Here is a 26,107-nt window from a genome sequence, read left to right on the forward strand (position 1 = left end):
AAAATAACGATATAAATTTCTGTGAAATTAGTCTGGGACTTCTGCCAACAGTGCCATTTTGTATGAGTAATCCAACTTCCTATGCTCACAGTAGAGCAGGTCCTTGCTGCTAACCAGCTGGTACATGCTGTCAACAGAATCAGAATCTATTGAGGTCACTTGCTGCTTCTGATTCTCTCTTTGAAAAATTATAGGGCAGAATTCCTACACCAACTGTCAAAAAGAGCGTATTTCAACATAGTTTAAGAATACTGTCCACTGCCCCCTTTTAGATCTGAGAGAGTCCACTAAGACATAAGCTCACCTGCTTGTGCGGCTGAGGAACTAATGATGACCGGGGCAGGAGCTACGAGTCGAACAGGAGCTCCGAGACCATTTCTCGCCCCTGCGTTCACCACGAGGGCACCGGTCTGGTCATAGTAAGCAGCAGGAGCCAAGACTGGATAACCTGAGGATATTAAGCCAACAGATAAGTTTATATGAAACTAAAAAATGTCTCCTGAGCACCAGTGTACTGTACTGATAGATGCAAACTCAGCAGCATGGACAGAAAGACCTAGATTTATATCCTGGCTTCACCACTCAAGACAGCTATACAACCCTGACTCTCTGGGTATCCTCATGAGGATAACAGTAATACCTGACTCACAAAGTTCTTGTGAAGATTAAAAGATGAGTGTAAAAGATGTAGTATGCTACCTAGCACTAAGGGGTAGTGTTATTTATTATCCACCAAGTGCTAGAAAGTTTGGTGGGATAGGGAATACCTATGCTCTTCAAAGTACGAACCACGGTTATCACCAGCAACCATACACTGACAATTTTTTTTATGTTTTCTTGACTACACAAGTAACAGTGGGTACAAATGATTCCAACAATCAAAGCACTTTCATACTACATAATCTAAGCACAAATATCCTGCAAATTAGCAAGGAAAACCTAGACAGGCTTCAATTAACAGGATCTTTCAATACTCTATGAGATGGAATCTTCAAATCCTACTGAGCCATAAGAGAAATTACAGGTGACTTCTTAATAAAACATAAATGCTTAGTAATTAACAACATGCATGATGCAAGTTCAAGGTACTCAGAGAATTCCTAAATAGATCAATGGTTTAGCCACGTGCCATGGTCAGTAAGAATCCATAAACTTATACTGAGGTCTCAGAAGGACCTGTTTCCAAGGAAGAACCTCAAATTACATGCAATTCATGCAAAGAATAAGACCAGGAGACAGTCAGCTAAGAATAACATATATTCAGGAAATATATCAATCATACGTAGACAGCTACAAAGCACCTCTACTGCTAGTTCAGTAGAAATCCTAGAAATGAAAAGAGGACACTGTCAAGGAGTACTAGGAATGTTTTCCTAATAATACTGTTCAGACATCAGCCTTGGAGTGATGCTGATGCAGCCTGGCCGCTCCTTCCATTCTTAACACTGGGAGAAAACAGATCATCACCAGAGGTAAACAGCATACTCCAAGCTATGTGTGGAGGTTCACCAATTGCCACCATATAAGACTGGCTCAGAACGCTAGGTGCTCTCATCAACGAACTACAGTCTAAGTGAGGGCAAGTGTATGTCATCCTCGCCAGTTCCCAAATGATGACAAGCCTAAGCAAGCCAGAAGTACTGCCCATTCTCCTCTGAATCCCCCCCCAATAAGCAGACTTTTTCCCCCTCAAATGATGAGGAGTAACAACGCAGGCTCACCCGGCATGCCTGCAGCCAGTCCTTGTCCAAAAGCAAGGGCAGAATTCACTGCTGCAGCTGCCACTAGTGGATCTGCTTGCTGTCCCTGCTGGTTCTGATTTGGGGTCAAAGGACGCTGGCTGGCTCCTCCACGGAGAACCTGGGAGACAGAAATAAATCAACTACTTTCTTTTCATTGGACACATCTAAGAACCACCACATGCTTAAGTTGGATCAACTGTAAAAATTGATGGCTGTAAACCATTTTTCTGATAATGGTTTTATGTGGCATGCCTGTTAGGATAAAAAAAATCAATTAGCAGCATTTCATATAGTGAAATTTCATTCTACCATTCTTAGTTTAAATATACTACCTTTACAAGAAGCCAAAAGCATATAAAAGTGATAATTCTTTCACTAACCAAATACTTAACACATAACATCTGGCAGATACTGGGGATAAAGCAATGAACAAGACAAAGCTCCTGCACAATTGGAGCCTTTATTCCAGCAAATGAGAGCTAGACAGTAAATCTATAATAATCCAAAGGTAGGTAAAAAAAAAGATTATGATGGCATGGAGGAAGGGTTCAGATATGACAAACAAGGCTTTACCCACATCATTAAGCTGGAATACCTGTATCAAAACACACACACACAAAACCACTATATTTTCTTTATGGAATGTGGGAACATTTTCTCTCTACCCTATAAGACTATTCCCATTTATAAGGGCCCAAATGGCCCCAAATTAAATCAACAGGTTTGATTTAGAAAGCTTCTGACCCAACCGTTTCTATTTTTCTTTTCATAAATTCCACAAACACACACAGCAATCTAAATGGGTATGAGTATTAGTCAAGAACACTGACATTTCAGTGCAGAATACTAGTTCTGCCACTGTGATAAAGGATCTACTTTTCTCTTTATTAATGAAACACAGATATTAAGATGCTGGCCACCATGCTTGTTCTGAATGCGCTGAAGAATCTATTCCAAAAGATCTATATATGCCAGTAAGTAAAAATGCAAAACCCAATACCAAGACTAAATTTACCAAAGTTTATGCATCTTGCAATGTTTTCAAAGGAAAAGTTCTTATCAGATCATTTTCATTATCGCTCTGCTACTTATAAAAGTTACACATGTAATCAAGAACCCGTGCACAGATTTTTCTTGGTACCATTTGGTAAAAAAAGTAAAAGAAATACACCACTGTCAGATATTTAGTAAATGAGTATTTAAAATGAACAACACTGTCCATACTGGCAAGAAGAGATGTGTAGACACTTAATTTTCCCAAACTTTCTTATTTCCTTATCTGTAAAAGTAGTGAGAGTAACAGCTGATCACAAAGATTTGCAGGAAGTATTAAGAATGAATGTCTGCAAGGCACAATACCTAGTAACCAGGAGATAATCAATAACCAATAGTTAATTCCTATCAAAATATTAGGCAATTTATTTCTGTTTGTGGACAAAAGAATCTAATGGATTTTACAACAAAAGGAGTGCTTCAATCTATTACTGAGTCCTGTTTTACAATGAGGAGAGCAATGTGTTTCCTTTTTGTCAACTCTCCAGAAATCGATGTGGTACTCCTGACGATAAATCAAAGTTCTTAAGTCAGCTGCCAATATTCATATTTTAATTTCATAAATAAATGTCAAGCCTGAACTTCATGGAAACAAATATGTAACACTCCACAAGTAACATTTTACATCTAATAAAATAAAAAAAAAAACGACTGAATATCTACTTGTAAAACACTATCATATGAGTTAGTTCAACACTATTCTGTGAGGTAGTTTACTACCTATCTTCATGATGCAAAAGGTGTTAAATTCAAATTCCTTTTCACAGGTACTGATTTAAACACAGCATTTAAAATTTAATAAGCAAGTAGGTGCTCCATGGAGATATTTTCATTAATAATCATTCATCCTTCAATAGTTCACCATGCTTCGCAGAATCATCATCTATACAGTCTCCCCTAATCTAGAAAGTTCAGAAGCCATTCTAAACTATTCTCTCTCAAAATGCAATATCCAGCACCAAGCCACCACCAAGTTTACCACCTGTGCCTGGGTTCAACCTAATATCCATGATTTTTTCTTTAACAAACATTTTGAAATAGAAAATAATAAACATTTTTATCAGGTGTCAAAGGAACCTTCAAAAAGAATGAAAAAGAAATCAGAAGGAAGATACAGTAGCTGGGTGAACTTTCACTGATTCTACTGAAAGTTCCAGCAATTACATTTGGAAGAGTTAGCATGCCTAGAACATAACAAATGCTTTCTGATAAAAGGTAAAGGCCAAAAGGCTGAAAGCAAAGTTTAAAAAGAACCTCTCATTTCAATGACTATGACCAAAAAGTTCACCAAGAAAATCATATTTTCTTAAACCACCTGAGGCCAGAAACTGGCAAAAATAACAATGGAACTAAAATATGGCTACTTGTTAAAAAGTGATGTTAATTACTTTCTCATAGCAGGGTTGTTATTGTGGATGACACAAAACTGAAATAATGTACATGATTATCATACCCATTTTATAGCTACAGATATATTCAGAGAAGTCATGCATCTTGCCCTAGTACAACCAGTTAGTGGTAGAACAAAGACCAGATCTCAGGCTTTCTATCACTCTAGATATCACAATATGGTCAGAAAACATAACAAGTTGTGAACTTACAGACTTGGGTTCAAATCTTAACAATTTAATAGGTGTGTGATCCTTGGGCACACAAAGGATCCATTTCCTCAATCTTACGCTGGGAAGTCATATAATCTACTTACTAGAATTAGAATAAAAGAAATTATAGGTAGAGCACTTAGCTTTAAACAAAAAGCTTTCAATAAGGAGTACTTACTATTATTTTTCCTAATCACTCTATTAGAGCAAATTTTAAAACACAGCAATTACTTCAGTCTTCCAAATCCATGATTTGGCAGCCATTTAAACACAAAGATGATCACTCGATAAATACCAACTATCCACAAAGAGTAGCTATTAAAAAATTTATTCACAGGGACCACCCATTCTGTAAAATTATCTGCTGAAATCCCTATGCATGCGGTACTAGAATTGTATCTACTGAAAAGAAAATCGTGAATTAACGTCCAAAAAATTATCTTACTATAAAAATACTGACCCAGAATAAACTAGCTAGAATTTTAAGACCTGTGTTTTTCCTAAAAACTTGTAAAATCTAAAAGAATTAAACATACACTCTCTTAGTGAAACTGATAAAAAGCAGAAGAGTCTTGCTTGTAGCATTATCACATGTGCACATATAAGCATGGTGTTCTTCCCCAAAGGCCGGCTTTAATCTGACAATGCTTATCAAAAGTCTGAATGCTCATTGTATTTGCTCAGAAAAAACTCCATTTCTAGGACTTTAGTCCATGGAAATAATCATGGACTTATGCAAAGAATATTAATCTTATTTATAACACCAAATATTGCTTAAGTTATAGCTATAACTTAGCAATAGTTATATAAACATAACATAAATAATAATGGACTGGTCAAAATGAAGAATGAGATACTCTTTGATGGATTTAAAAACATTAAATAACATGGAAGAGTATAACAACAAGATGCAAAGCCATGGGGACAGAATAATCCTAATTTTACAAGAAATTAATTAACTAGTAAGACTACAATGACAGATACCAAATATTTATATTGGTTTTTTTCTGACACAAGGATTTAGGGGATTTTTTTTTCCCTTCAAGTAATCCAATTCACCACAATTTTCAGCAATAAATAGATGCTATTCTAGTAAGCAAGAGAAAATGGCCTAATATAAAAATATACTTAGTATTGCAATTAACTATCTTTTCTCATCTTGGTTAAAAAGCTTATTCTAAGTTAAAAGAGATATAAAGGTTTAAGATTTACATCCAATTCAACAGATGTTACTATATAGAAAATAAACAAGGACCTACTGAATAATACAGGGAACTATATGCAATATCTTGTAATAACCTATAATGGGAAAGAATCTGAGACAGAATATATACACATACACACACACACACACATATACACATATATGTATGTATAACTGAATCACTTTGCTGTACACCTGAAACTAATACGGCATTGTAAATCAACTTATTTCAATTTTTCAAAAAAAAACCTGATGTTATAAATAAGCAATCTGAAGAACTAGTATCTCCCCTTTGGTAGCAAACTACTTAAGAGAGCCAGAAGTGATCTGACAATGGTGCTTAGTAAGTAACTACAAAATCAAAGAAAGAATATTTTACTATCAGTATGAATACTCACTTTGCCACCTGCTAACTATATACACTTAACTGCAAAATCCTCTAAGCAGTATTACGTGATATGTAATACCATGATGTCAACTAGTCACAATGACCAAGGACCTGATACATAAAAGACACTCAGTAAAGCAGTCAAGTCAGAGTCTTAACTCAGATACCATCCAAGGGAACTCACTCACTCAGCATTCACAGTTTCTCTATCACGAGCAACATTACCTTTTAATTATATACAATAACTAATATTTACACTTAGATGGGGTAAATTCTGTTTACATTTACCTGCTGCTGCCCTTGCTGAGCCTGTGGGGTGGTCTGCTGATTAGCAGAATTTGTTGCTGCGGCAGCGGCAGCAGCTTGCTGCTGGAAAAGACTGGCAGGGTAGACTCCCCAGGGAGTAACTCCGTAATACTGGTGAGGGACTACAGCCGGGCCTAAAAATAGCAAGAAAAAGGTAAGAAAAGTTTAGACTATTAAAAAAAATCATCTCAGAGTTTCCAAAGACAACACCTGACTCAGCAGACACTACTGTAAGATATTAACTTAATACATTGATTTGTTCTAGCTAATCATGAATTCTATATTTTTTAAAAAAAGAAAATACTACACATGATCCCCACACCAAAGTCTTCTCAGGTCAGTAATATACTCCTGGCCTACAGGAAGAAGCTAGTGAAAGGGAGTGTAATGGATAAAGATAAAAGTTGGAAGGGGTAGGTGTAAGAACAGATGGAGGAATTGGCCTTGGTCAAGAAGAAGGGAAATAAATGGAGAGTTTGTATGCTTAAAGTGATGGAACACAGCAAAAGAATAAGTTGTACCCTGCTGTCAGTGGTAAGGATGGCACCTGAGGTGATTGATAGGGACAGGGATGTTGGTGTTTCATTACCTCCAGAAGCATGAAAATCCACTGACTGTCTGACAACAAAGCCCAGACACTCCACGGAACCTCCACAGCTCAAATTCTAAGAGGCTTGGTTTTCCTATTTCTATTTTTAATGTCACAAAAAGCATTCAACACAACTACACTCAGACACTGGTATATGAAATTTTAAATTTAAGTCAAAGCTGAAAACAAACACATAAAAAATATAACACCTCAACTTCTTACAGACCTGAGTATTCTATACAAAACTAAGCATTCTGCTTTAACCTAAATGATCTGTTCACCCTCTTTGGAAAGAAGCTACAGCTGCAGTCTCTGCCAAACAGAACATGAACAGAGATAGGGCTATGCAGTCAGCAACCTGGGTGGGGCAGAAATCTAAACCACAGAATTCTCTGAAGCTGGCAGCAGGAAACTACAATGCTTATTTGCCAACTAAGACAACGGCTCAAGGCTAGTTTCTCACACCTGCTGGAACACATCTCTAATAAGAACTTTCTTAGTTAAAGCACAGATTTTCAAATATTTGCAACCTGATTATATAATTACTGCATTTTTCAGTGAAGTTCCATAAAGCTGTTTCAAATATATCCATTCTGATATAGTAGCCAATCCTATAGAAACATGTACTTCATTAAGTCAAAATAAATTGGTACATGTTTTTTGTTTCCCCATTAAGTTTTAAAACACAAATAAGCCAAATTATATCACTATCCAATACTACTCTGACATTTGCAATTTGGTATTTCCTGTATCTGTGGTCTTAGCCAAGATCAAGAAACTCTGTTTATAAAGGTGCCCACTGTGAAGCACAGTGCAAAACGGTGCCCCCCCCCCCAAAAAAAGGTGCTATTTAGAAAAGCCATGTTACAAAATGAGCTGTTTTTTAATAATAAGCAAATGGGTTAAAATATTTTAAACATGTAGGCATCTGAATAGTCTAAAAAGGATACCTCCAAGTAGAAGACAGTGGTGAGCCCCCAAACTCAGCTGACTAGTGTTTATAAAGTGGGGAAGTCTTGGACAGTTAAAGAAAGAATGAAAAACAACACAACTCAATGAAGACTCTACCTGTGTCCTAGTTTCCTCACTTGCAAAATGGGTGTAATAGATGTTAGGGTGCTGCCACATCTATTCTGAAAGGTTGGGCTGCAACCTGCAATGACAGTCCCAAGGCTCCCCCAAGAGCCAACAAAAGCAAACCTCTACTGTGCACAGAATGCTGTTACAATAAACACTGGTACTGTCTGTCAAGTTTTCTTAACTGGCATTTCTACTATTTTCCTTGGTCATGTGGCTCATGACAGAGTTTAGGAAAATAGCTCAGGGTGCATCATTAATTGGGCTTGGCGCCTCAGGATGCATGCTTCAATTCCTGTGTGATTAACAGTCGACAAGAACACGCAGTTTCACAGTTTGGGTAGTTAACATTTCTGGCTCTGTGTGAAAGCACTTAAGTCATTTTCAGTCTGGCTCAGCTGATAAGTACAAAAAAACAAGATTCTCACCACCAAACTATGATCTCAGTGAGGACAAGGGTGTCAACCCTAAGACTAGTTCCTTGTTTCAAGTAACATATAGTAAGTAAGTAGAGGAACGTGAGTACAGGAAAGAAAGTACAGAGAAGACAATTCAGGATAACACAGATATTGTATACTACAGTGGAGTGTTCACACAGGCTTTGAGCTAGATCTGGCTGAAACCCCCCAATTCTACATTTAAATTGTGTGACCTCTACTGCCCAAAGCAATCTACAGAATTAATCGGATCCCAATCAAATTATCCATGACATTTTTCACAGAACTGGAACAAATAATCCTAAAAATTACATGGAACTATAAAAGACCCAGAATTGCCAAGGCAATCCTGAGAAAAAAGAACAAACAGGAGGCATAACGCTGCCAAACTTCAGACAATACTACAAAGATACAATAATCAAAACAGCATGGTAGGGCTTCCCTGGTATGCAGTGGTTAAGAATCCACGGGCCAGTGGTTAAGAATCCACCGGCCAACATATGGACACCAAGTGGGGAAAGCGGGGCAGGGGGATGAATTGGGAGATTGGGACTGCCATATATATATATCACTAAAAAGAAAAAAAATATCAAATTCTACACTTTAAATATATGCAGTGTATTATATGTCAATTGTATCTCAATAAAAGTTCTTAAAGAAACACAAAACAAAACAAAACAAAACAAAAATCAATGTGCATTTTTTCAGAAAATATCTTCAAAATGTGCAGTGAAATGTCAGGATTATGTCAATGTGGTGTGTGAAGAGCACACCAGATTTGGACCAGGATAGGCCCAGAAGGCTTAGGATGGCCTCCCTGATTAGCAGCTACTATCTGTGTTATCTTCAGAAATTAACGTCTCTAATGTTTGATTTTTTTCATTTGTGAAATAATGACATTTTTTTTGTCACAGGATTATTTTGGGATTAAATAATATGATGTACACCAGCTCAAGAAATGTTTGTTTCTAAAGATGATGAATATGCTAAATCCATTATACCATTTCTTCTTTTGTCACATGGAGAAGTCAGTTCATAAGCTTAAAAAGTTGTTTTCTAATAAAAAAATAAACATGTTTCTTAAAATACAGACTAAAAAAAAAAAAGAAAGAATCCATCTGCCAATGCAGGGGACATGGGTTCAATCCCTGGGCCAGGAGGATCCCACATGCCACAGAGCAATTACTACTGAAATGCACCACAACTACTGAGCCCACGTGCCACAACTACTGAAGCCCGTGCACCTAGAGCCTGTGCTCTGCAACAAAAGAAGCCACTACAATGAGAAACCAGCACACTCACCACAACTAGAGAAAGCCCATGCACAACAACACTCAACACAGATAAGATAAAATAAAATAAGATAAAATAAAATATCTTAAAAAAAAAAAAAAACAGCATGATATTGGCACAACAACAGACATATGGATCAATGGAAGAGAAGAAAGAACCTAGACATAAACCCACACACCTACACTCAATTAATCTTCAACAAAGGAGGCAAAAATATACAGTGGAAAAAAGACAGTCTCTTCAGCAAATGGTGTTGGGAAAGCTGGACAGTCACATGTAAATCAATGAAGTTAGAACACAGTCACACCATACACAAAAATAAATTCTAAATGGCTTAAAGACTTAAATATAAGACATGACACCATAAAACTCCTAGAAGAAAACATAGGCAAAACATTCTCTGACATAAATCATACCAATGTTTTCTTAGGTCAGTCTCCCAAGGCAATAGAAATAAAAGCAAAAACAAGCAAAAGGGACCTAATCAAACTTACAAGCTTTTGTACAGCCAAGGAAGCCATAGACAAAACAAAAAGACAGCCTACAGTCTAGGAAAAAATATTTGCAAATGATGTGACCAACAAGGGCTTAATTTCCAAAATATACAAATAGCTCAAACAACTCAACAACAAAAAAAACAAACAACCCAACTGAAAAATGGGCAGAAGACCCAAAGAGACATTTCTCCAAAGAAGAAATACAGATAGCAAACAGGCACAAGGAAAAATGCTTAACATCTCTAATTATTAGAGAAATGCAAATCAAAACAACGAGGTACCACCTCATACTGATCAGATAGCCATCATTAAAATGTCTACAAATAACAAATGCTGGAGAGAGTGTGGAGGAAAGGGAACTCTCCTACATTGTTGGTGGGAATGTATAAGTTGGTACAGCCACTCCAGAAAACAGTATGGAGGTTCCTCAAAAAACTAAAAACAGAGTTGCCATATGATCCATCAATTCTACTCCTGGGCATATATCCAGACAAAACCACAATTCAAAAAGATACATACACCCCTATATTCATAACAGCACTATTCAAAAGAGCCAAGAGGTGGAAACAACCTGAATGTCCATCAACAGATGAATGGAAAAGAAAATATGGTACATATACACAATGCAATACTACTCAGCCATAAAAAAGAATGAGATGATGCTATGTGCAGCACCATGGATGGTCCTAGAGATTATCATACTAAGCAGCAAAAGTCAGAAAGAGAAAGACAAATACCATATGATATCACTTATACGTGGAATCTATAATACAACACAAATGAGCCTATCTACAAAACAGAAACATAGAGAACAGACTTGTGGTTGCCAGGGGTGGGGGGATGGACTGGGAGTTTGGGATTAACAGATGCAAACCATTACAGATAGAATGAATAAACAACAAGGTCCTACTGTACAGCACAGGGAACTATATTCACTACCCTATGATAAACCATTCTGGAAAAGAATTTTTAAAAAAGAGAGAGAGAGAGTGTGTGTGTGTGTGTGTGTGTGTGTGTGTGTGTGTGTGTAACTGAATTACTTTGCTATACAGCAGAAATTAACACAACATTGTAAATCAACTATCCTTCAATTTAAAAATACATTAAAAAATTTAAATAAAAACAAAAATTTTGCAGAAATAAAACAAGGTAAATATGGGATGTTATGGCTATGTTAATTAACTCAATGGAGGGAATCCTTTCACAATGCATAAATATATCAATGCTGTGTACTCTATATTACAATTTTGTCTGTCAATTATATTTCAATGAAGTTGGAGGGAAAATTACAGACTAAATAAATAAATAGGTAAATAAATACATACTGTGACCTTAAACAAGACAGCTCTCTGAGCTCCAAATTCCTAATGTGAACAAAGCCATAATCCAACAATTCATATGAAAGAGAAGTACTCACTGGCAAATAGTTAATGAGGGTTCAATAAACATTAATGATGATTTGCAAAGATTCTATTTCCCCTAAAGGCAACAGGATCAGAGAAATTATACTACATACATTCCCATCAAAACACATACCAAAATGTGAACAATTCTAAAGAAAACAATATGCCAAGAAGCACATGAAAAGCTGCTCGACATCACTAATTATTAGAGAAATGCAAATCAAAACTACAATGAAGTATCACTTCACACCAGTCAGAATGATCATCATCAGAAAATTTACAAATAGTAAATGCTGGAGAGGCTGTGGAGAAAAGGGAACTCCCTTTACACTGTCAGTGGGAATGTAAATTGATACAGCTACTATGGAGAACAGTATGAAGGTTCCTTAAAAACTAAAAATGGGGGGCTTCCTAGGTGGCGCAGTGGTTAAGAATCTGCCTGCCAATGCAGAGGACATGGGTTCGATCCCTGCTCCAGGAAGATCCCACATGCCATGGAGCAACTAAGCCCGTGTGCCCAAAAAAAAAAAAAACTAAAAATGGAACTACCATATGACAAGCAATCCCACTACTGGGCATATACCCAGAGAAAACCATAATTCAAAAAGACATATGCACTCCAATGTTCACTGCAGCACTATTTACAACAGCCAGGTTATGAAAGCAACCTAAATGCCCATCAACAGATGAATGGATAAAGAAGATGTGGTACATATATACAATGGAATATTACTCAGCTGTAAAAAGCAATGAAATTGGGACATTTGTAGAGACATGGATGGACCTAGAGACTGTCATACAGAGTGAAATGAGTTAGAAAGAAAAAAACAAATATCGTATATTAACACATATATGCAGAATCTAGAAAAATTGTACAGATCAACTGGTTTGCAAGGCAGAAATAGAGACAAAGATGTAGAGAATAAACATATGGACACCAAGGGGGTGGGGGGTAAGGGGGATGAATTGAGAGATTGGGATTGCCATATATACATTACTAATAAGAAAAGAAATATCAAATTATACACTTTAAATATATGCAGTTTATTGTATGTCCGTTACATCTCAATAAAAATCCTAAAAAATAAATAAAATAAAATGCTAATATAATTACAAAAAACAAAAAAAAACATGAAATTCTATACTGCATTTGAGTTCATAATTATAAATCACATACAAAATCTTACAAATAATATTTAGTCACAATTAACATGACTTGGGATAAGTCTCCAAAAAGTATTTACTTTGGGGATTTCCTAGGTGGCACAGTGGTTAAGAATCCGCCTACCAATGCAGGGGATACAGGTTCAAGCCCTGCTCCAGGAAGATCCCACATGCTGCAGAGCAACTAAGCCTGTGCCCCACAACTACTGAGCCTGTGCTCTAAAGCCCATGAGCCACAACTATTGACCCTGTGTGCCGCAACCACTGAAGCCCAGATGCCTAGAGCATGTGCTCCGAAACAAGAGAAGCCACCACAATGAGGAGGCCCTGCTCACCACAACTAGAGAAAGCCCCTGTGCAGCAAATCAACTGGTTTGCAAGGCAGAATAGAGACACAGATGTAGAGAACAAGCATATGGACACCAAATGGGGAAATCGGGGCGGGGTGGGGAGGGAGATGAACTGGGAGATTGGGATTGCCATATATATCATTACTAATAAGAAAAAAACTGTCAAATTGTACACCTTAAATATATGCAGTTTACTGTATGTCAAATGTATCTCAATAAAAGTTCTTAAAGAAAAAAAAAGACCCAATGCAGCCAGCAAATCAATTAATTAATTTTAAAAAACAGTATTTACTTTGGAAGACATTAAGTCTGTCCTAACACTGAATTCCGTCTACCATATACTTATGACCGCACCATGTTGACAGCTACTGTGCTACACAGTCAAATAACAGAAGTGTCTGCCTTTGAAAGAGTTGAGTCTCAAGGGGGAGGAAAAAAAACACACTCATGTACACATACAAGCAAATAAATACAAAGTGATAAGAGAAAGAACATGGAAAGGTTAGCAAAGAAAAGCTTTCTAGAGGTGACAATACCAGCTAAGAAGTTTCCCAGGCGAAAAGTGGGGAAAGAATTTACTCTAGAGGACTATGGAAACTATAATGTCCAAAGACGCAGAGGCCTAAACCAGTGTGGTATGTGTAGCAAACTAAAACCAATTTGATACTGCTAGAATGTACGTTATGAGCCAGTGATAGCCAATTTGAAGGGGGAGAAAGTGGTGCCCACGTAGAGACATCCATATAGTCATGGAGCGATCCCTATACACAGTGGGTCCCAATCCTCACTAATCCTCAGAATGTCATGGCAGCTCCTTAGACACACTGACTCCAAGGAACAACCCACCATCACCACCACCACCCAAGTAGTTTGGAATGACCAGCCATACTGACAATAACCACAGTATGCTATATTAGGGTGGGTAAGACAGAAATCACTGAAGGGTTTAAGCAGAAGGATGAAAGGGTAAAATTTATGACATAGACAGTTTTCTTGAGCAATCCAGGTGGATGAAGGAGGGGAAAGAAGGAAAAAAATTGAAAACAGAGAGAACAGCTGTGAAAGTCTAGGAAAAGTTTAAAAGGACCTGGACTATGGCAGACTAGAAGTAGTTGGAAGACCTGAGCAAGAAGAGAAAGTCTTGAAGTATATATGAGCAACTGGTGGCTTGGTGGATCAAAAATATCTATACAGCAATACAACACTGTAAATCAGCTATGTGTCAAATAAAAATTAATTACTTAATCTAAAAGGGAAGTAGCCTAAAGGCATTTGTACCATGCAAAAAGAAAAAGAAAACAAACTATACAGGAGTTAGCTGGGTAACCTGCCTTTAAATGTGTTCAAGTGTGAGGATACAGATAAGCAGAGATTATCTAGCTGGCAGAGAGATGGTCCTGGAAATCAGGAGAGAAATGTCCACTGGAGACATGGATTTGGGAAAGAGTATAAAGAATGCGTGCCCATCAAAACGACTTTTTAGCAGGTGAGAAAATCCCTCGTGTGGCAGAATGTCTCACCTAGTGTCGCTGCTGCAGCCAATCCAGCTGTGTAGGGGTCCGTCCCTGGGGGCGCAGCACTGATGATGTATGGGTTGGGGACAAACGCAGCGGGAGCTAAACCTGCTGAAAACATACCTGTCAGTGAAAACAAACTTGACTAAAACTGCAGCCCTACCAAACACCTACATGGTTTGGCTAATCATTCCAGGCTGTAGGTGATGAAAAAAAGAAAAAAGAGAAGATAGAACAGGTTGAGAATAAAAAGGACTTTTAAAAAGATAAAATAATCCCTGTACTAAAGATTATGGTGACATCTATCTGTCGTCTATTTTTTAAACTGCTATGCAGTTTTTAATTCAGCACAATTTCTAAAAGATTATCAAAATTACATTATAACAGGCTAAAAAAATAATTTAACTTTTTAATGGGATGGAGAGAAGGATTTATTCCCATTTAAACAGTTTTCCTCAAAGAAAATGTATGCATATTTGTAAAGACTACTATCTATAAGTATGAATTAAATCAGATGCAGGCAAAGGCCTTTATGCCTAGACTTAACACGGTTGACCCTTTGACAACGGAGGGGTTGGGATGCTGACCCCGACGTAGCTGAAAATTCATGTATAACTTTAAAGACAGCCCTCCATGGCCACAATTCTGCATCATCAACGATTCAACCAACCGAGGATAGAGCAACACTGTACAACATATTTACTGAAAAAATTCTGAATATAAGTGGACCTGCACAGTCCAAACCCATGTTGTTCAAGGGTCACCTGTATGTCTAGGTTGGAAGCAAGTCTTTTCTTCCACAGTATTCCACAATCCATGATTGGTTATCTTCTATCTATTCAATCATGCTATTAAAAAAAAAAAATTCTACTTGTATAGCACTTTGGGAGGGTGTCTAGGCAATAAGACAAAAATATGCACATCAAGACACTGACAAGTGCAACAGGAAAGGGGCAAAATCACTGTACTTTAAAAACCAGTGATTATATGATAATACTTTTTAAAGTTTTCAATACGTGCTACTTGGAAAATAGGCTTATTGGTACTACTTGCCACTTAATAATATGTGATGTTGATATAGCCATAGTCTATACAGGCCCAACAAGCACAAAATTACTGTATTTGAGTTTATCCAAACCAACCAACAGAGTTGATGCTAGTCACTACTATAGTAAATACTTTAACCTGAAGCAGCAGAGGCAGAACTGGATACTAAAAAATCTTATTAGTTGAGGTCTAGAAAAATAAGAATGTGGCTAAAGACAACTGGACGAGAGTAAGAGGCCAGTTACTGTACTTTGAGGGATCTGTCTGGACTTTGACAATCAGTCTGCTGGGTTTCACAGCAGCCACCATCCTAAAATGGGGCCACCCCTATAAGGCAGCTTTCGGCTTAAGGACTTACCGATGTGGGGTTGATGTGCGGCCGCCAGTGCATACTGCTGCTGCTGAGCAGCTGTCAACTGTTGGACAGCAAGCGCATTAGGTCTTTGGAACAGCTGAGGGAAAAAAAGGACATGATGCAGTTAGAGAACCTGTCTCATGAAATAATTTTAAAACCTCTCCGAATAAAAATTTCCATAAACCCTTGTTTAGACATGATGCTTTACACAAAAATGTTCTCATGTTCTACTCTATCCCCTTGGTATCTAAGATGCTTCATAGCTTCGTTTTTCCTCTCTAGCTTTTACCTCAACTTGCTGTGCCCAGTTCCTGTGTACTGACTACTTCACAGGTTGTACATCCCCTGAACCACAAACATACAAATGCCCTAACAGCTATTCCAGGTCTGAGGGTGCTGCCTAGTCCAGAGCAACTTAAAAACTAAACAAGTGTACTACAAATGACTTACCACCAAGCACCAAGTGCTGTCACCTCCCTTCAGTTCTTTTGCGAACCCCATAGACACTTCGAATTAATTCTCACCTACTCAGATTTTGGACAGGAAAATGAAAAGTATTCATTTCATCCTCTGGCTGCCTCTTCTTGGGGGAATGATATTGGATACCTTCCTCAACCAGTGGCTTATCATAATGGGTGAAATGGACAACTGTGCAATTCTGGGGGACTCCCATTCCCTCGAATACAAATTATTTTATACGTATGAAATAAAACAATAGAAGTACAGCTGCTACTAGCAAAACTTGGATTATGAGCTCAGACCTAGCACACTGCTTAGTTCCCAAGAAAAGAGTTCAAAGGTCTTGACAATAAGAATATCCCAAGATTCTCTCTTATTACAAAGTCAATCATTCATTCATTCATTCTACACATATTTATGAAACAAAATCCACTAGGCATTGTGCAAGGAACTAGGAACCCAGCACTGAATAAAATGTTCATACATTTTAACACAAATAGTACTGGTACAAAGGAAGGGGAGTCCTGATTTTGGATTGCCCTAATGTGCCTCCTTCCAAGGAGTTATACTAAAGACTTCTTTATTTACTGAAATCAGACTAGGTGAATTCACTGATGGGACCTCCCTACAAAGGACCTTCAACCTACCTGCTCTTTCTACAGCACTCTTCAACAATTCCACTAATATCACTGGATGATATATAACAGACACCATGGATCTTGAATTACAATGTCCTCATAAAGAGACCTGATTGTCTCAGACATTAGGAGATAATGTCATTCTGACAAGCTAGCTTAATTATCAACACAACTGAACTTCTAATATTATCTTAGGTGGTAGACTTTATTCCATGATTTGCTACTTCTATGCCTCAAATGTATGGGTAGACTGATTTTTTAAAAAATTTTTTAAAGGTGAATATTCTGAAAATACTGGCCAACTTCACCTGTTACTTCTCTTTCTACATAGTCATCTTTCTAAAAACCAGAGTAAAATAAGTCTCTGGTTTTTAAAAAGAAACAGTATGAACTGTCAAAAGTAACTGTGTAGTACAGATTTCAAAAATAGAGTTTTTTATTTTCAAAGGTTAAGAAAAACTTCATTATGATGTTTGTAAAAAGACAGTACTACTTCATAAGCATTGATTAAATATCAAGTATTCAAAAGAAATACAGAAATCTATTGACAAACACATCAAAACAACTGTTCACTCCAGGAAGGGAGCCAACCAGTACTATTTGGTAACTACAAGCTTGTGATTATTGCCAAGCTGGTTTCTGTTTCACCTAAAGGACAGCGCCTCTGTAGTACTCCTACCAATAGCACCCTCAACTCCTCCACCCCAACACCCCCACCCCCTACCCTGCCTCCACTGCCCCACAAGAGGGGCAGCCAGGAAACAAAGTAGTGGAAAGCTGTTTAAATTTTTTTTCGAAGGTTGTGAAAATATCTCATAGTTCCACTAAATATCTACTGTCCCTTGAATGGATCTCTGGAATTTTCCTAGTCTAAAACCTTATGAAATAAATATTTAACATCTCAGACACTGCTCACGCTAGCCTCTTCCCCTCTACCTTTCTTGGCCCTGCAGCAAATAAAATAATTCATTTCATTCGACAAACATTTTTGAGCACTTACTATTAGCTAGGGGCTGCAACATGAAGCTAGGGAAATAAGGATACTACTAGTGTGTTCAGAATATAACTCTTGATGTTATCTTGATTTAACCAAAAACAGTACTGCAATACCATTCATGACTTATTCTCACTTCACATGTTTTTAACATTTCATGTAACATTACATGTGTATACTGTTTCTGTAAATATACATATAAATACATAGTGTGTGAATAAAATAATTACTCCGCATAACGTTAGTTTGTGGTTCTCACTATCATGTTACCACACAGTGCAGGGACTATTACTCTTAACTAAAAACATATAGGCCCTATAATAGCGCCCATATAGCCTGTATTTGAGAGTTGATTAGTATCTCAGGGATTATCGCAAATAGTGAAGCAATTATTTTGAGTGAATTTTGCAGTAAACAATTAACATAAGTAAATTACACATTGACAGCAGGCAGATTTGATTACAGCGTAGATTACAGCAATTCTGGCACATTCTCTATGTAAATGGTCCAATGTTAACTGGAAACACAGGTTATTCAAAACAAAATTGGGTAACTGGCAAGTGATGGATTCCAAAGGATCCTGAAATACTCATAAAAACGCCATCTGCTGGACAAAGCACTGAACTCTGTCAACATTTTCATGACTTTCACAGAGTAAGCCAAAAATAACTAAAAAACACAATACTGTGAAACTTGGAGGAAATGCTTATTTTAAGGTTAGTATAATGATAAATGTGCCACTATTTATTACAATTTACTTAGGCAGAATTCATAAGCTATTCAAGAAACTGAATGCAGGGGAAAATATATCAACTATTTCAAGCTTATCAAGGTTCCTAATAAGAAATATTGAAGGCATAATTCGGGAACCACACAAGCAAGCTGGTTTAACTCCCTTCTGTAACACTTATATGACCTTACAAAAAAAGACACCCTGCATGGTTTATATTCCAGAAATGATTCTGGGCAGTCAAAAACACCCAACATAGTCACTGGCATACAGCTGGCACCGTATAAGAGACGCTATTACTACTATTGTTATCAATAATTGTTGGCATAAAAACACTGTCGTTGAGTTTTCAGAATCTGGAAGAATAATATCTAAATATGCAGTTAGCCCATGTCAAAGACTACCCTTTCTCCCCCCAAAATGAAATGTACTGCCAGGCCTGGCTTCCTACCAGTTTAAGGCAATGTACATAGTGGAGATGGGAGAAGAGCACAGACTCTGGGGCCAGAAAGCCTGGATTCACATCTCAGCTCTACCACTGACTGTGTGTGTGAAATACTGGGCAGGAAAACCTCTCTGTGCTTTACTCTCCTCCTCTTTCTAACAGGGACAATAAAGATTTAGCTAACTCACAAGGCTGTTCTAAGTATTAACAAGACAAAAAGCACTTAAAAGTCCTTTATATGTGATATTCTTTCTGATAAATGAGGAGAGTGCTCCTACACAAAGACACAGTCCTTCTGTGGGCCACCTCTTGCAGCTCCTTGCCCAGCAAGGCAGCCCAGGATGGGACAAAGAAAGCAGAGGACAAGACTCTTTCAAGTCAGTGTTAAAGTCAAAATTCCACTGAGTTCATGAGCACCAACTGCTGTTTTCACTGTTGATGAGTACTTTTTAAAATACACTCCATGCAGAAAAAACTAGGAATGCAGTTGAATTTGAAGGTGAGACAACTCCACACATCAAAGGGCTTTATGGTTCTAGTACTAGGTCCAAAGGAAACAGCTAGGAGCAAGAAACCAAAACAAAGATATTTGCATAGCTGGTAGTATATGATCTTCAGTTAAGTCTCTAAGCTTCTTGATGTCTTAATTATCTTACCTATAAAAACAAATTCTGCCCTAGTAAACTGTAAAAAAGATAAATCTATAAACATATAATAGCTGCCCTACCTCATGGGGCTATTGTCAGAATTCACAGAGAAAAGCCCTTCAAACACTAAGAGTATTACATCAATAGTGGAGCTATAAATTTTTACGAAAAAATTATAACCTGCAGCCAGTCCTCAGTATATGAAATGTGTGAAAGTTTGCTACTGTTTGAAGCTTCTAGATCAAAGTTTACTTTTGACCAGGTTATTTGAACAGCTGCAATAATCAACTAATAATTACAATGACCTTTGGTTTAACGGGTACATACAAACTATGCTGCCAAATTTTTTAAAAAGAAAAAAATTCATATTTCTTTAGCAGATGAATCTTATTTCAAAATAAATGATTTCTAAATAAGGTGAGAAAAGTAAAATATATCCTTCCATCAAGTAAATTAATATCTTTTGAGAAAAACCATATTCTAAAATTTCAGCAAAGTCAAATAACAATAAAGATAAGTTTCAACTGACCTAATTGCTAGCTAAAGTCAGCATTTTAACAGTGACTATACACATGACACTGACGGAATAATCTTCCTCTTATTTATCAACTGAAAAGAAAGCCAAGAATTTTAAACACCTATATTAAAACTACACACACACTTGGTCTCATAAGAATGACATTTAAATTACAACCACACTTTAAGAAGCAATGCATGCCAATTTCCTCTCTCATCTGACTAGGGTTTTCAGAGTATTGTGTCTTTGTTAAAAATTCATGCTTAACAGTTTACAGTTTTAGTACATCAGTACACAATTTTGTACAATGTGACACATCATTAGGTTATTTTCACATTAACTGAACGCTAAATAAAGAACATCAACAAGTAACCAGATTAATCTACCTGATTACCAACTTAATCTTGGCTTTGGTTTCTGTTACATATGATTGTAATATAATGAAATCTAGTTAACAATTTTCTAAAGTATACTTAAGTAAATATAGGTAATTGCATAGCTATTTAGTAAAATAAAGAATATTGCTCAACCATCAAAACAAAAAATGGTATGAACACATTTACATGTGAACTGTTCACTATGTTTCCCTGGATTAAAAAAAAAAAAAAAAGACAATGAGGGTAAAGTGAGGAAAAAGATATCAATGAGCATTTCAAACTACCCTAAATTAAGGGTTCCTAACCCCAGATCTCTGTACCTGGGGCAGGTAAAGTTTGCCTTCTTGTCATGAAATTTAGCATGTCCTTCAATTATTATTGCAGGCAACAAACCACACTAACTTTAGCCACACATCTGTGATTTAATCACCAAAAGAAATCATATATATTTTCACGTTACTTTATGACTGTCAGACATCGCAGAATCTTGCTTGTGCTCACTATGATGGCTAGTACAACTACCTCTGTCTCGCGCATCATATGATCAAGAAGCAAACACATCATTCCATTTATTGTTAAATACTGTTATAGCTATTTTTATATAATTGGCTTCCCTCGTAATCCTACATTACACTATACATTTTAAAACAGTATTCTGAGAATTCAGTCTGAGATGTTACCTAACTGCTAAGGGGTTCGTTTATGGCACCAAAAAAGGAATCCCTACTCTAAATACATCTTAGGTTAAGTTTATGGTTAACAGTAACTAGACAAGTAACAACTATCCAAAACCAAAGTATACTTAAGTTAGTTTACAGTTAGTTTATAATAAACTAAATGAAAATTACCTTTTCTGTATTTTCAGGCTGCTCTATATTACGTGTCTCAGTATAAGCTGCGGACTTCCCTCGTGGTGCAGTGATTAAGAATCCACCTGCCAATGCAGGGTACATGGATTCAACCCCTCATCTGGGAAGATAACACATGCCTCGGAGCAACTAATCCCATGCGCCACAACTACTGAGCCTGAACTCTAGAGCCCATGAGTCACAAGTACTGCGCCTGCGTGCCACAACTACTGAAGCTTTCGTGCCTGGAGACTGTGCTCTGCAACAAGAGCCCACTGCACTGAGAAGCCCACGCACCACAACAAGAGTAGCCCCCACTCACCGCAACTAGAGAAAGCCCACACGCAACAAAGACCCAATGCAGCCTAAGTAAATAAATAGATAAATAAATAAATAAATAAATAAAATACTGATATTAACAGTCTTACGAAACTAACTTACTACACCAAATGAAATGAAACAGGACACAATTATTTATTTTATCAATTTCCAAACCAGATCCCCTCAAAAAAATCACAAAGCTACCCTATCAATTATAACAAAAAACTCAAAACTTTAAAAAAAAAAAAAAAAAATCCTGTGATGCCCATGATAAAAGCCATGATAAAAGAGCAAAATGTACAGAAAAATATGTGCCACATTAGATCTTTGGTTCAAGCCTCACAATAATTAATATTGTCTGTACTCAGTCCTGGCTCTCAAGGCCTCTGTGACCTGGACTCAATAACCAAATGCATCTATCTCCTTTTTCCCTTCTACGTGTATCTTCAACTCTTATCAACCTATGACCACACCACAGTCATTTCCATCTCCATATCTCTGTTCTCTTAACTGCAGCAATATACATTCCACCTGTCATTCAAGTTAGGTCTTTGCAAACTTGGTCTGACAAGAACCTTGACCAACCAATTTAGCACTTAGTTCCTCAACCATTCCACAATTGTTTCATGTATGATAGTCTTACTATGAACACTAGTTCTGTTCTCCATGGACAAAACCTAAAGCTCCTGGAAGGACACAACAGTCAACAGTTAATATGGGCAAAAACAATGTCTAAAACTGCTACTAAGCTAAGAGCACAAAACAACTAAACCATGATAATTAAGTCATTACTTCTTAAAAATATCTTGTTAATGCCTATAAGGCAGCAAAGCAAAAGTCAGTAAGACTCACAACACTATCTATGCAACCTCACAAGTCTCTTTCTTCAACCTCAACTACCAGGTAGGGTGACTGTTTCTACATTATCTATTGAACACATATATGTTCATTTCTAATTTTAAGCCTTTAGTTTACTATTTCCTCCACTGGAATTTTCATTCTTTTCCTGTTATAAACGAGTCTTGCAAGGCACAGCTCAAGATCCACCTCGTCCATAAGTCCTTCCCTCCCCAGGTAAAAGTATGCTCTCCCTAGGACATGGGCATAAATGGTCTCATCATTTGTCATCAAGTATTTCCTTGCACTATTTAAATGACCAAATGAGCCATAATAACTAAACTGAGAGCCATGGGGTGGGGGGAGCCCATTCCATTCATTAAAGATATGCTTGGCTGCAGGTGACAGCAAAAAATTTGAACAGAAGGTTCTAACCTGCAGTCCAAAGATCTATGATCTCCCTGAAGTTATCCACAAAATTGAGTGTCAAAAGAATTGTATTTTTCTGATGACAGAACTATGGCTTTTGATTAGATTGTAAGATGGCTGTGACACTAAAAAGGTTAAACACTGATTCAGGAGGTAAATTTCCTGGGTATAATACAGGTCCGGTTATTTGTCTATGAGGCACAATCTAGTGGGCTAGACCTAAAGGACTCACATATTAGAATACATGCATGGCCTCAAAGAGTGGCCTTCAGACCTCTCAGAAGGTAAGTTTCCAATTTTAGTTTTGGGAAGTATATTAAATACAGGGGATGTTATGAGATAATATAATAGGGGTGTGGAAAAGGTTCCCTGAAAACTTGGTCCACTCAAGCAAAGGCAGAGGCCACAGAGGGATCAAGACCCCTTCTTACCTTCAAGGAGATTACAATCAACAGAGGGCTATTAGACACGTAATCATAACACAAGGCAGAACAAGGTGACTCCTTTTTCTTAAGGGAAGCCCAAAGCACTACAGAGTTCAAAGGAGACAGACAGGACAACTTTTCGATTTGGAGATCAAGAAAGGTAACAGCACTGGATCTTGAAGGATGAGAAGCATTTTAATTAGTGGAAGTGGAAAAGGGAATAAACTGTAATGAAAAACAAAGGGGTAACAAAGATTGGAAGGATAAAGTGTAGGAACAAACACCAATTAGCAGTAGAGAAAGGATTCTTCCTTCTTAATAACTACTGATTTTTATGCAGGAGCCTTTGGGAAGTTAAGGATCTTGAAAAGTCTTGGGCCAATGGTTCTCAGGCATGCTATTAGGCCACCAAGTACAAGAATGTGTACAGCCATCCACTCAGAACAGCAAGAATTACGAGTCCATGGGACAAAATAACAATGATCACATCTATGATGATGGTGTACCTGTGTAACAATGCCCCTATATTGCAGCAACCAAGACATGAATGGCAGGTCAGAACACAACAACAGTTTAACTTGCAAAATAATGACGTTCACTTCCAAACACTGCTGAAATGGGACACCTGGTAAAGGCACCCCAGGTTTCATAAATCTGAGTGGGTGATGTCTTTGATGTAATTGTGTTAATTATTTGTAGGTATGCAAAAGTACATTTCTGTTCAAGTTCTAATAATTATCCAGCCTCCTCAAAAACTGACAGAATTATTTTGAAACCCAAAAGATCAATAAATTAAAAGAGAATCCCAACTCTGATCATGAGGTAAAGAGCAATGAAATGAAAAAGAATCAGATTTTCATTCATAAGGGGTTGGAGACAAACACTTCTTAAATAACAAGCAAAGAATTAGACTGGGTTAGATTGGGAATGGAAGCTAAGAACCAAAATTGGCTCGAGTTCTAAGGTTGCTAGGGGAAGTTCAGACCAATGAGACAAAGTAAAAGAGAGAATTCAGATAAAACTTCTTGAGGACTTCCCTGGTAGTACAGTGGTTAAGAATCCACCTGCCAATGCAGGGGACACGGGTTCTATCCCTGGGCTGGGAAGATCCCACAAGCCGTCGAGCAGCTAAGCCTGTGTGCCACAACTACTGAGCCCGCATGCTGCTACAACTGAAGCCCACATGCCAAGAGCCCAGCAACAAGAGAAGCCACTGCACTGAGAACACTGTGCACTGCAATGAAGAGTAGCCCCCACTCACCACAACTAGAGAAAAAGCCTACACACAGCAATGAAGACCCAACAGAAACAAAAATAAATAACTGAATAAATTTTTTAAAAATTTTTTAAATAAAATAAAATAAATTTTAAAAAAAAGCAAACAAAAAAAACTTATTGAAATAACTAGGTAAGAGGAACCTGATTAGAAACAGTCTATATTTAACATACCTCAGTTTAGATAAACTACCACATTAATATTCTAAGCTGAAGAAGTTGAAGTCTACACAGTAACAGTGTGCTCCCTATGTCTGCTGATGTGACATAAAATATCTTGAAGTCTAATATCTCCTCAGCATCTGAAGTAATTTCTGGCTTTACTCAAAACTACTGTTTTAAGGATTCATTGTGAAAAAAATACAAAAAGGAAGACAATAAGCACAGAAAGTCAAATTCCTACAGAAAGGTGAGCATACCTATCGGGAACTACAGGGAGAATAGTGTACACTTTCAGTTCACTCTCTCCCTGGAAAGAGTTTGTTAATTAAACCTAATATATCCATCTGATATTAGCACAGAGTACGCACATCACATCATCCCTTAAAGGGGTTTGTTTTCGTAAACTTCACATGGTTAGCTTTACTATCCAGTTATTTATCAATCAAAATTCATTTAAAATCAGCCATTTATGATAAAAACTAAAGGGACAGTATGGGGCAACTGATCTACAAAGATGATAAGCCAACTTTCCCCATAGGAAAAAAATTATAGATATATAATTTCTAAACTTCAAAATGAAATTTTAATCTTTCAAACCTAGAAGTTTATATTTATGTTCCAGTCCAAAATTAAGGACTATGAGAAACTCAAGGCCCATGAAACTGCTTGCCGCCGCACAGGAGAACTTGTGGTACTTAACATGATCAAGAAGCTACCTGCCCCCTTTTTACGATTCAGACAGCTAATTTTTCTTAAACCCTAGAGTTAGTCATACCATGCCTTCAACCAGAAGGCACACATACAATATATTCCAAGGACTTACGAATAAAACAGCCAAGTAACTTCACTGCAGATTTTATGTTGCATGATTTGTGTTTTTCCCCTAATCACATTCTCTTTTGAAAAGTACCAGCTATGTCTGCTATCTGCAGTAACTCACTTAATTAAAAGACAGGACTAATACGACATCTGGCACTGGATCC

General features: G+C 37.2%; 1 protein-coding gene and 2 non-coding genes across 18 annotated transcripts in view; all 3 read right to left on the bottom strand.

Moving 5' to 3' along the window:
* Window positions 1–26,107, bottom strand: part of PUM1 (pumilio RNA binding family member 1) — a 122,020-nt gene that overhangs the window by 34,956 nt on the left and 60,957 nt on the right. For 10 of the 16 annotated variants that reach the window (XM_057703243.1, XM_057703174.1, XM_057703211.1 and 7 more), the window contains 5 exons: window positions 16,024–16,117; window positions 14,625–14,741; window positions 6,277–6,428; window positions 1,722–1,860; window positions 305–448 (listed from right to left, as the gene is read on the bottom strand). In XM_057703243.1, the coding sequence (XP_057559226.1) occupies window positions 305–448; window positions 1,722–1,860; window positions 6,277–6,428; window positions 14,625–14,741; window positions 16,024–16,117 (646 nt within the window). The remainder of the gene's footprint in view (window positions 1–304; window positions 449–1,721; window positions 1,861–6,276; window positions 6,429–14,624; window positions 14,742–16,023; window positions 16,118–26,107) is intronic. The other 6 variants (XM_057703251.1, XM_057703205.1, XM_057703198.1 and 3 more) reach the window with 2 other exon arrangements.
* On the bottom strand, window positions 1,528–1,604 carry LOC130843045 (small nucleolar RNA SNORD103/SNORD85). Its single transcript, XR_009050693.1, has one exon. It is a non-coding gene; the product is annotated as a small nucleolar RNA SNORD103/SNORD85 (small nucleolar RNA).
* On the bottom strand, window positions 8,349–8,433 carry LOC130843052 (small nucleolar RNA SNORD103/SNORD85). Its single transcript, XR_009050694.1, has one exon. It is a non-coding gene; the product is annotated as a small nucleolar RNA SNORD103/SNORD85 (small nucleolar RNA).

This window comes from Hippopotamus amphibius, chromosome 1, assembly GCF_030028045.1.
Source record: "Hippopotamus amphibius kiboko isolate mHipAmp2 chromosome 1, mHipAmp2.hap2, whole genome shotgun sequence".
NCBI classification, from domain to species: Eukaryota; Metazoa; Chordata; class Mammalia; order Artiodactyla; family Hippopotamidae; genus Hippopotamus; species Hippopotamus amphibius.